The sequence below is a fragment of the Strongylocentrotus purpuratus genome, unplaced genomic scaffold (genome assembly GCF_000002235.5).
Source record: "Strongylocentrotus purpuratus isolate Spur 01 unplaced genomic scaffold, Spur_5.0 spur5_scaffold_2, whole genome shotgun sequence".
Taxonomy (NCBI): domain Eukaryota; kingdom Metazoa; phylum Echinodermata; class Echinoidea; order Camarodonta; family Strongylocentrotidae; genus Strongylocentrotus; species Strongylocentrotus purpuratus.
The window spans coordinates 27,396,315-27,409,376 of NW_022145605.1; the positions used below are offsets into that span (position 1 = coordinate 27,396,315).

At 36.6% G+C, this 13,062-nt stretch overlaps 1 protein-coding gene across 1 annotated transcript; it reads left to right on the forward strand.

Annotated features, from left to right (window-relative positions):
- The first annotated feature begins 2,431 nt into the window (after positions 1-2,431).
- On the forward strand, positions 2,432-9,522 carry LOC105437055 (histidine-rich glycoprotein-like). Its single transcript, XM_030991175.1, has 11 exons — positions 2,432-2,439; positions 2,790-2,891; positions 3,507-3,608; positions 4,137-4,238; positions 4,774-4,875; positions 5,406-5,507; positions 6,043-6,144; positions 6,674-6,775; positions 7,309-7,410; positions 7,605-7,706; positions 9,291-9,522. Exons 1-11 carry the CDS (start codon positions 2,432-2,434, stop codon positions 9,457-9,459), a joined length of 1,095 nt encoding a protein of 364 aa, XP_030847035.1. The 3' UTR covers positions 9,460-9,522.
- Positions 9,523-13,062: the final 3,540 nt, after the last annotated feature.

Sequence of the window (13,062 nt, forward strand, 5' to 3'; positions counted from 1 at the left end):
CGTAGTCAATGACAACTCTCCCGTTTGTCGATTACTAAAATATTAATAATATCTGTTTTCTATTAAGTGCCTTCTCCCCTGGGGCATTACTGAAAATATGATTATTATGGATAGCATACTACCATCGGTCCTCTAAAAAAACAGGCCCTCCAACGTCATCTTTTTTTAAATTGACATTTTAGTCGTTTTTTGTGTTGAAACAAATTAAAAAAGTTATCCGGCGCTGCGTCACAGTGACATTACCGATCCAGTCAATTCAAAGTGCCCGTAAGCATAGTGATTACAACTTTAAAACAATCATAACTTTCTCTTTTTTGGTCCCATTTTCATTCAGACTTTCACCATTCTGCTTCTCTTATTGTTTCTGCTTTAAAATATTAAAGAGTAGTTGTCTATAAAGTTTGAATTTTCCTGTAAGTAGAAAACATAATATACCTAACCCTAACCCTAATCCTAACCCTAACCTACAGGCCATTTGCAAGTCTAATCCAAACTATGACCAAACAAAGCCCGGAACAATTGACGTGGGAGAAAAAATGTTTGGTCTCCAAGGGCACTGGAAATTACTAGGCAAAACAGTGAATTTTAGAAGGGGGCACTGACACCAATAAAAAGGGTATCCGATGGCTATGTAGTATGGTCTTCATAGCCTTTACAAAAAATTAAGCCCTGGTGAAAATGCATTAGCATTAGTCTTGCTTATCTTGTGTATATGTTGATTTGTCAAAAGCCCGAAAATATACCTCTTCACACCAAACAGAACAAAATGTAATGATAATTTGTTTTATCCGTATTAAATTTTATCCCGTTTATTACTTATTTCGCAGATTGTGGCAACAATCTCTGTAAAAACAGCTGGTGTGAGGAGACTATGGTAGGCTACGAGTGTCACTGCTCAAGTGGGTTTCAAGGGAGACACTGCGATGAACGTACATGTAGGTCTACTATAAGGCCTACAAAAAATGTTGTATTGCCCTTTAGGTGCCAAAACATGGGTCGGTCGGTCGGAAATCTGGTTTTGTTTTTTACTCCCTCTTTGGGATGATATTTTTCGGTTTTGAATGCTTTCATACATTTTTTTTTAACGTTAAAAAAAAATACAAAAATAAAAGCCAACAGTATAAATTTCAAGATTTTTGGGTCGGTCGCAAATGGCAATACACCATCTTTATTTGTTAAGGCCTAATAGGCGTATCGGGGGAGGGGTGATCAATTAGTGAGAAAAAAAAGAGCATGAAGATACTTTCTACAGGGGGTAAACTTCATTTGTTTGTTAGTTATTTTACTTGCACGCGGTTTGCTGTATTTTTTATACACATCCATTCTGCACTGCACTGCACCTCACCAGAACGACATTACATGACGGTGGCTAGTCCTGCAACTGAAGAAGATGGTGATTCAGAAGATGATGATGATGATTAAGAAGAAAATACCTCGCGGTTCCCTTTTGGAACTTTTTGATAGTCTTTTTATTCCCACAGGAAGAGTATTTTTCTGATATCTATCCCCTTTCCCCTTGATCCTACCCCCGTACCCTGACCAAGAGCCATTCTGAGGAAATAACCTTATGCATCGCCGCTTACCTCAGTTATGTTTTCTTTGTTAGTTGCAGTGATCACAGAGTCAACGACAGAAGCGACGACCAAGCCCACGACGAGCCCTACGACTACGATGTCGGAACACTCAGACACAACGACTTCCCAAAACACCACTACTTCTAGTATGTCTAAGCAATAGAAACTTGGATATGACGTCATGTATTTGCTCATTGTCACAATGGGTCTAGCCATTATGATTATAGCCCCCTTCTCTATCTCTATCTCTCTCTTTCTCTTTCTCTCTCTCTCTCTCTCTCTCTCTCTCTCTCTCTCTCTCAGTCTTTATCTGACTCTAATTTTCGTCGTAGCTATGATCGTCGCTAATAACACTTTAGAAGGGGGCAGTGCCCGTCTATTTTTTTTTTCGCCTATAAGTTTGACGACAACAAACGAGTTACATCAGGTATACAAAGTGATCAAAATACCACTAAAACATGCATTTGATCATTATCATAATCGTTATCAGGAAAAAGTGTCAAGCCTCTCTCTCTCTCTCTCTCTCTCTCTCTCTCTCTCTCTCAGTCTTTATCTGATTTTTTGTTTGTCCTTTTCTACTACGGGCGTCGCAAAACATTTTTATTTAAGGGGGGGGGGGGGAGTGACCGTCTTATTTTTTGTCACGTAGTTTAACAATAGCCAGGGGCGGTTGGACACGTCCCCCCCAAAAAAAAATCCTTGCAATAGCGGAAAAAAGAAAATGTATAACAAATACTGACTCAAGACTGCTTCTCACTTTCAGGCTCTGGAGGGCCCAAGAGGGCAGCGTTTAGATTAATAACAATGCAAAAATCTTCTCGCCCGGTCGCTACTCTCCCTCGCATATATCCTTCGAAATGTGCAAGTAAATATTGCAAAAAATCATCAGCATGACAACAGCATGAAAACAGCAAATACGCCACAGCAATACATTTAGATAAAATATTGGGCAAAAATGCCCTTTCGACTTTGACAAACACCCCTATATCTAAATATGTTTCTGACACAGGTCATACCTTATGAAAGAAATGAGCTATACAAATTTCTATTTTTTCATGGAGCTGAACTTCCATCGTTTTGGCATTCTAATCATGTTAATGTGTCATTCCTAATCTCATCGCTTTGTATTTGTTATTGCATTTGTTATAACCCGGAACCCTCAATTACATCGTGATCATTCAACTTTAATAGTTATGTTTGTTGAAAACTTTTCAGAGTCAACAGAATCATCGACTATGGACGCAACGACCAAGCCCGCGTCGAGTCCTACGACCCCGATGTCAGACACAATGACATCGCAAGCTACCACCATCACAGGTAAGCAATAAAAACATTGAAATGGCGTCATGAATTTGATTATTATCATAATTGCTATAGCCAATACCACTCTCCCTCTCTCTCTCCCTCTCTCTCTCTCTCTCTCTCCCTCTCTCCCCCTCACATACCTTTCCCTGCTACATCTCTCCACCCCTCCCCCTCTCTCTCTCTCTCTCTCTCTCTCTCTCTTAGTCTATATCTGACTCTCTTTTTATATGTCCTTTCCTTCCAGTGCATGCTAAAACTTTTTTTTTGAGGAGGGAGGGGGGATACCCGTCTTTTTATTTTGCCCATGAGTTTAATGCCAACAAACACGCCACAGGAACAAATTTAGAAACATCATTTGGCAAAAAAAGTACATTGGGCTTTGCCAAAACACCAATTAATCTTCAAATATGCTGACACAAATTATACGCTATGAAGGAAATAAACTATACAAATATGTTTTCTTCTTCATAGAGATTAACTTTCTTCGTTTTGGCATTCTAATTATATAAATTTGTCATTCCTAATCTAATTGCTTTTTACATGTGGTTGCATTTGTTATAAGCCTGAACCCTCAATTACATCATGATCATTCAACTTAAATAGTTATGTTTGTTGAAAACTTTTCAGAGTCAACAGAATCATCGACTATGGACGCAACGACCAAGCCCACGTCGAGTCCTACGACCACGATGTCAGACACAATGACATCGCAAGCTACCACCATCATAGGTAAGCAATAAAAACATTGAAATGGCGTCATGAATTTGATTATTATCATGATTGCTATAGCCAATACCCACCCCTCCCCCCCCCTCTCTCTCTCTCTCTCTCTTTCTCTCTCTTTGTCTGTCTTTATCTGACTCTCTATTTTCTTTGCCCTTTCCTTTCACGGAAGTCACTAAAATATTTTTAGGGGGGAATTGACCTTCTAATTGTTTACCCACGAGTTTGACGAAAGCAAATACGCCACAGCGGTATATTTAGATGAAATATTTAGCCCCCAAAATTCCTTCAACTTTGACAAAACACCACTAAATCTAAAAAATTGCTGACTCTATTATGCCTCATAAAAGATAAAAAACTGTTCAATTTTATATCTTTTCATGGAGCTAAATTTTCTTCTTTTTGGCCTTCTAATCCTATTTAGGTGTCCTTCCGAATCTCTTAGCTTTGTACGTTAGGTTTCATTTGATATAACCCTGAACCCTCAATTACATCATGATCATTCATAATGTATGTTTATTGAATTTTTTTTAGAGTCAACAGAATCATCGACTTCGGACGGGACGACCAACCCGACGACACGCCCTACGACCACGATGTCAGACACAACGACGTCGGAAGAAACCACCACCCCCAGTAAGTAAGAAAAACAAAGATGTAATGTGTCTAGCCACTACCACTCCCCCTCCCCCTCTCTCTCTCCCTCTCTCTCTCCCTCTCTCTCTCTCCCTCTCTTTTCCTTAGTCTCTATCTGACTCTCTTTTTATATGTCCTTTCCTTCAAGTGCATGCTAAAACTTTTTTTTTGAGGAGGGAGGGGGGATACCCGTCTTTTTATTTTGCCCATGAGTTTAATGCCAACAAACACGCCACAGGAACAAACTTAGATACATCATTTGGCAGAAAAAGTACATTGGGCTTTGCCAAAACACCAATTAATCTTCAAATATGCTGACACAAATTATACGCTATGAAGGAAATAAACTATACAAATATTTGTTCTTCTTCATGGAGATTAACTTTCTTCGTTTTGGCATTCTAATTATATAAAATAATGTGTCATTCCTAATCTCATTTCTTTGTACATGTGGTTGCATTTGTTATAAGCCTGAACCCTCAATTACATCATGATCATTCAACTTAAATAGTTATGTTTGTTGAAAACTTTTCAGAGTCAACAGAATCATCGACTATGGACGCAACGACCAAGCCCACGTCGAGTCCTACGACCACGATGTCAGACACAATGACATCGCAAGCTACCACCATCATAGGTAAGCAATAAAAACATTGAAATGGCGTCATGAATTTGATTATTATCATGATTGCTATAGCCAATACCCACCCCTCCCCCCCCCCCTCTCTCTCTCTCTCTCTCTTTCTCTCTCTTTGTCTGTCTTTATCTGACTCTCTATTTTCTTTGCCCTTTCCTTTCACGGAAGTCACTAAAATATTTTTAGGGGGGAATTGACCGTCTAATTGTTTACCCACGAGTTTGACGAAAGCAAATACGCCACAGCGGTATATTTAGATGAAATATTTAGCCCCCAAAATTCCTTCAACTTTGACAAAACACCACTAAATCTAAAAAATTGCTGACTCTATTATGCCTCATAAAAGATAAAAAACTGTTCAATTTTATATCTTTTCATGGAGCTAAATTTTCTTCTTTTTGGCCTTCTAATCCTATTTAGGTGTCCTTCCGAATCTCTTAGCTTTGTACGTTAGGTTTCATTTGATATAACCCTGAACCCTCAATTACATCATGATCATTCATAATGTATGTTTATTGAAAACTTTTTAGAGTCAACAGAATCATCGACTTCGGACGGGACGACCAACCCGACGACACGCCCTACGACCACGATGTCAGACACAACGACGTCGGAAGAAACCACCACCCCCAGTAAGTAAGAAAAACAAAGATGTAATGTGTCTAGCCACTACCACTCCCCCTCCCCCTCTCTCTCTCCCTCTCTCTCTCCCTCTCTCTCTCTCCCTCTCTTTTCCTTAGTCTCTATCTGACTCTCTTTTTATATGTCCTTTCCTTCAAGTGCATGCTAAAACTTTTTTTTTGAGGAGGGAGGGGGGATACCCGTCTTTTTATTTTGCCCATGAGTTTAATGCCAACAAACACGCCACAGGAACAAACTTAGATACATCATTTGGCAGAAAAAGTACATTGGGCTTTGCCAAAACACCAATTAATCTTCAAATATGCTGACACAAATTATACGCTATGAAGGAAATAAACTATACAAATATTTGTTCTTCTTCATGGAGATTAACTTTCTTCGTTTTGGCATTCTAATTATATAAAATAATGTGTCATTCCTAATCTCATTTCTTTGTACATGTGGTTGCATTTGTTATAAGCCTGAACCCTCAATTACATCATGATCATTCAACTTAAATAGTTATGTTTGTTGAAAACTTTTCAGAGTCAACAGAATCATCGACTATGGACGCAACGACCAAGCCCACGTCGAGTCCTACGACCACGATGTCAGACACAATGACATCGCAAGCTACCACCATCATAGGTAAGCAATAAAAACATTGAAATGGCGTCATGAATTTGATTATTATCATGATTGCTATAGCCAATACCCACCCTCCCCCCTCTCTCTCTCTCTCTCTCTCTCTCTTTCTCTCTCTTTGTCTGTCTTTATCTGACTCTCTATTTTCTTTGCCCTTTCCTTTCACGGAAGTCACTTAAATATTTTTAGGGGGGAATTGACCGTCTAATTGTTTACCCACGAGTTTGACGAAAGCAAATACGCCACAGCGGTATATTTAGATGAAATATTTAGCCCCCAAAATTCCTTCAACTTTGACAAAACACCACTAAATCTAAAAAATTGCTGACTCTATTATGCCTCATAAAAGATAAAAACTGTTCAATTTTATATCTTTTCATGGAGCTAAATTTTCTTCTTTTTGGCCTTCTAATCCTATTTAGGTGTCCTTCCGAATCTCTTAGCTTTGTACGTTAGGTTTCATTTGATATAACCCTGAACCCTCAATTACATCATGATCATTCATAATGTATGTTTATTGAAAACTTTTTAGAGTCAACAGAATCATCGACTTCGGACGGGACGACCAACCCGACGACACGCCCTACGACCACGATGTCAGACACAACGACGTCGGAAGAAACCACCACCCCCAGTAAGTAAGAAAAACAAAGATGTAATGTGTCTAGCCACTACCACTCCCCCTCCCCCTCTCTCTCTCCCTCTCTCTCTCCCTCTCTCTCTCCCTCTCTTTTCCTTAGTCTCTATCTGACTCTCTTTTTATATGTCCTTTCCTTCAAGTGCATGCTAAAACTTTTTTTTTGAGGAGGGAGGGGGGATACCCGTCTTTTTATTTTGCCCATGAGTTTAATGCCAACAAACACGCCACAGGAACGAACTTAGATACATCATTTGGCAGAAAAAGTACATTGGGCTTTGCCAAAACACCAATTAATCTTCAAATATGCTGACACAAATTATACGCTATGAAGGAAATAAACTATACAAATATTTGTTCTTCTTCATGGAGATTAACTTTCTTCGTTTTGGCATTCTAATTATATAAAATAATGTGTCATTCCTAATCTCATTTCTTTGTACATGTGGTTGCATTTGTTATAAGCCTGAACCCTCAATTACATCATGATCATTCAACTTAAATAGTTATGTTTGTTGAAAACTTTTCAGAGTCAACAGAATCATCGACTATGGACGCAACGACCAAGCCCACGTCGAGTCCTACGACCACGATGTCAGACACAATGACATCGCAAGCTACCACCATCATAGGTAAGCAATAAAAACATTATACAAATATATATTTTATCATGGTGATAAATTTTCTTCGTTTTCGCATTTTAATCATGTAAAGGTGTCATTCCTATTCTAATTGCTTTTTACATGTGGTTGCATTCGTTGTAACCCTGAACCCTCAATTATATTATGATCATTTAACTTAGTTATGTTTGTTGAAAACCTTTTAGAGTCAACAGAATCACCGACTACGGACGTGACGACCACCCCGACGACACGTCCTACGACCACGATGTCAGACACAACGACGTCGAAAGAAACCACCACGTCCAGTAAGTAAGAAAAACAATGAAATGACGTCATGCATTTGATCATTATTATAAAGGATCTAGCCATTATCCCTCTCCCCTACCCTCTCTCTCTCTCTCTCTCTCTCTCTCTCACACACACTTCCATATTAGGAGATGCTATAGCTTAACAATGAAATTACAGGTTACACAGAAATCAAAAGAGGAGTACGTCAGGGATGCGTAATGTCCCCATCTCTGTTCAACTTGTGCACAGAGTTGGTATTCAGGGAAATTTCAGATATGAAAGGTGTTAGTTTTGGGGGTGTATATATTAATAATTTACGTTATGCTAATGACACTGTACTTCGCGCAGAGAATGAAGCAGAGTTACAACATGTATTGGATATTGTAAAAGTCAAAAGTGAAGAGTTTGGTCTAAGCATGAATGTCAAGAAAACTAAGTCAATGATTTTTAGTAGAACAGAGAATAAGCCTAGAATATGTTTGAAACTCGATGGACATATCATTGAGCAGGTCAATAATTACATCTACTTAGGACAAGATATCACAGATGATGCCAGATGCGAAGCAGAAATAAAAAGAAGAATAGAAATTGCTCGGAATACATTTCTGGCAATGAAAGGATTATTCACAAATAGAAAGGTGAAATTTGCGCTTAGGTTGAGACTAGTAAACGGTTATGTATGGTCTGTCCTATTGTATGGAACAGAAACATGGACAATAATAAACAAGGCCATGGAAAATAGAATACCATCTTTTGAAATGTGGATCTACAGAAGAATGATGAAAATATCCTGGAAACGAATGAAAACCAACAAAGAGATATTGCACATGGCAGGGCGTAAACAAATTGCTCTAGTAGAATTAGTTAAGGAGAGAAAAATCAAATACTTTGGTCATGTTAAAAGGCACCAAAGCCTCTTAAAGGATGTATTGGAAGGAAGAGTGGAAGGAAGTAGACATAGAGGGAGACCCAGAATCAACTGGGAAGAGAATGTCAAGAACTGGAGTGGACTAAAACTGCAAGAGTGCACCAGAATGGCAGAAGATAGAGTGAAATGGAGAGATGTTGCAATCAACCTCCGAACCGGGAGAAGATACTCAGATAGATAGATAGATATAGCTTAGTGGTCTCGTATTTGGGAGGTCCCGGTTCGAACCCAATTCGATGCGCTAGTGCCCTTTGGTAAGGCATTAATCCTCATTACCCAGTCCTTCAGAGAGGACTTAGAGCCGTCGGTCCCCTAGTTGCTTGATTACAAGCTTCACATGTTTTCTTAGCTGTCAGGTAAAACAAACAATATTAACCACAACAAAACCTGCAACGAAACACATTGCGAATTAATTAGAATTTGCGATGGTAAGCAAACAACAAATTATTATCATGATCATTATTAATATTATTTTATTATTATTGTCATTAAAATATTGTTTTTAACATTATCATTTGTATTATTATTATCATTAATATCGTGTGTTTTTTTGTCGTCATCATTATCATAGTTATTTATTCTACTTTGTAGATTTAAGTTTCTACCCAATTAATAATTTGTTCTACTTTCTTAAGATTGAGTAATTTACATAATTATTGTTCTATCTTTTTAGCATGCTCATCTCCTCCGGAGAAATACGAATACGGCGGGTCGTTCTACAATTTCAGCACTTGCGAGATGAATCATGCTTCCGCGGTTTTAGATTGTTCCCAATACGGATCCCATCTGGTCTTCATCGGGTCGAAAGAAGAACAGGACTTTATCGTAGTGTTTGCCAATGAGGAGTACTGGATCGGGCTGACCGGTCCCAGTGACAGCGAGGCAAGGTGGCTAGACGGATCAAGTCTTAGGTATAGCAATTTCCAAAGTAATTCGTTCGACGACAATGGAAATTGTTTTCGAATTTATAAGGATTGTCATTATTGTTGGCATGATAAGGAATGCTACAAACAATATAGATTCATATGCGAGAAAGAAGTGGGGATATAAAAATTGGATTTGTTTCTTTCTATTTTTCATACTACCTGTTTGCACCACTGATTGGGGCCATGATGGGGGCAAGGAAAGGACACCCCCCCCCCCAAAAAAAAAAGCTTTATCGGAGCTTTAGGAATGTTCGAGTTTGTGGGTTTTTTTTGTCGTTCCATGCACTAATTTTCACATGAACAGCACTGAAAAGATTGTTAAAGAGATGTTAATTTATGATGTTTAAAAGATGGAGCACTTTTTATCTTTACATTCAAGCAATTTAAACATAATTATATAAATGATCAGCATTGCCATCAGTGACGGCTTGTTCTCTTGTGTTTTAGAGAATCTCATTTGTATGGCAAAGAGACTTTTCAAACTTCATTGTATAATAATAGTTATGCTTCATGAAATGATGAAACGTCAAAGATATTTGATTACAACATAAAAGTGCAGTTTGTGAAATAAAGTGGTTATAGGGTCTATAATATGAATACACATACATGTACATATATACTTACCTATACATCTCCCTTCATAGACATATACATAAACATATACATATACATGTAAATACACATATACAAATGCATATGCATACACTTATAAATATACATATATGTCTGTGCCCTCGAGTAATGAGCTCATATTTCAGATACGACTAGAACTAAAAGAACGAAACAAAAACATTATAATTTCAATGTGTCAAAATACACGGTAATTTATGACATTATTTAATAGTTTAAAATTTATATTTTATAACTTAAAATTTTATATTTCAAAATCATTACCTAAATAAGGTAAAACAAATATGTTTTTAGAGTGAAATATGAGGTACATTAAAGTAAGATGCTCGGTTTATTAATTATTTACTATACAGTGCGTCCCAGAAAAAATGCAACTTGAAGAAAAAATATTGTGAATATCCATGAGGTGTATATATAGATTCCTTGCTTTCATATAGGAGAGGTAATATGCTTTCTAATGATACATTGGTTACATTAATCTATACACGCTTCACCGAGCAACATTGTTTTTGGAATGGTATGTCAACATTCACTTGTACCAGATTTGGGTGAAGAATGAGACCGTTAGTACATTAGAGTTTCAAGACGGACAGGACCTGACATGACCCGTAAGCAACACAGATTTTAAAAGCGATAGAAAAGATTATTTGAACGAGCTTTTCTTAATAATGAGGGCAAGATTAATGCCATCCTTATCATGAATATAATGCCTTGTGGAGATATTGTCGACGGTGAGAGTAAAAGGGCATATTTGGGTACTTAATGGGTCTGCAATTGTAATGAACATTGCTTTTGCATTTGTCAGAACTGCCTGAAATCTTTAAAAGAGCAAGTTAGACGATAGTAAAAAGAAGAATCAAAGAAATGGATGCCTTACATTTTGATAATGGGGAAAGGTATGGTATTATTGTCATATCGGGAAGAAAATAAACCATAAAAACAGCGTAATTTTCTTTTTTGGATGGGCACCATTTTCAATCAGTAAAGGGGCACGTTTTCATTGCTCGAGTGTATATATTGGTTTTAGGAATATCTGAGGTTGTACGCCCCTGTCAACCCAAAAATGGGTATTCGCCCCTATTCTTTTTGTAACTGCTCATCTAAAAATGCTTATCAACACACAGCGGAAATATTGGATAAGCGTCTTTTAAAGCTTACATTTTCTTTTCGTATGTGATACGAACGTAGACACTGTTTTTACAAGTAACTGGCACTGTTCATTACAATCGCGACCCATTTAAGAACCAAAATATGCCCTTTTATTGCATTGATATTGCCCTCATTATTAAAAAAAAAGCCCATTAAAGTAATCTTCTCATTCGCTTTTAAAATCTGTGTTTCTTTCAGGTCATGATCGTGTTTGATACTTTGATACTAACGTTTTCACTCTTTCACCCCGTTTGGCTCAAATGGATTTTGACATGGCATTTTTAAAACAATAGTGCTCGGTGACGCGTGTGTTGATTAATGCATTCAAAGTATCATTAAAAAAAAAAGTAGTACTCCTACTCTATACAAAGGAAGAAATTATTTCTATATACCTTATTGATCATTCAGAATAACCGTTTGTTTTTCGGGTTTCGTTTTTACTGGGGCGAACTACCAGACATTTTCTTTTACAAAAGGATACTATGAAAAGTAGCCTCGCTTAAATAATATCTTTAAAAATGTTTATCTTCTCAAAAATTGCATCTTTTATTATTATTATCAGTGTTAATTATTAATGTTATTAGTATTTTTTTTATTATTAGTAGTATTGTGATTTAATTTATTATTATTATTATTATCATTGTTAGTGTAAGGATTATTATTTGTATTATTTTCACCATCATTATAATTATTATTTTCAATTATTACTCTTAATGTTACAATAATGATTTTTTTTTTAAATAATTTTATTATTATTAATATTATTATTATAATTGTTATTATTGCTATTACTTTTTTTTTTTTATTATTTTCCCAATTGATAATAATTTCTTGATATCAAGAAAGTGTCTGGACAAGGAATGAAAGGTGCAACACAAATGGCACGTGAAAGAGTTGCATGGCGTGCTCTCGTGAAGGCCACAGCAGCGCTTTACAGCGCCACCTGAAGTTGATGATGATGATGATAATAATTAATAGCATTTATTGTAAGTAAACCTTATGTAAATATGCAAACCTGATACAATGGGTGTTGCGACTATGACGAGATGATTCATTTTCTCAAGTAATCGAAATAGTAGCATTAGTGATTAAATGTTTGTTTGACGTGTATTAATTCAGTTTCAAATATTATACTGTCAATTGTGTTTGTGTAAGTAAGAAGAAGAGAGATACACAGCAAATATGAAAGTGTGGATAAGAGGAATTGAGAGAATGAAAGAGATCTATAATTTAGTGAGAGAATTCGAAAGGAAGAGATAAAGAGTGAAAGAATGTGAGAAGATATTGATTTAAAGTGAGAGAAATTCATCATGAAAGAAATGTATAATTTGAAAGGAAGACTCAAATAAAGATTGTGAGAATATGAGGAGGTGATAAACAGAGAAAGTGAGAAGATAATACGGTAGGGTTTTTTTTGTTTAAAGATATAGAGATATAAAAAGTATGTGGATTTGAATGGAAGAAATCAAGAGCGACAGATTGTAAGAGGATGATACATGGAGAGAATTTCTAAATGGAAGAGAGGTATTAACAAAAAACAAAAAAAAGCGATATAATGCTATTTTCTGGTCCCATTTATCCTTTCAATGTTAACCATTCACATTTGATTGTTATATTGATGTACTAATTTGTTTTGGATAACAAACTTCAAACTCAAACTCAAATGAGTGAGATAATTTGAATGGAAGAGATGTACATTATATGCAGAGTTATAAACAACCCAGCATCGGGAAGAGGTGT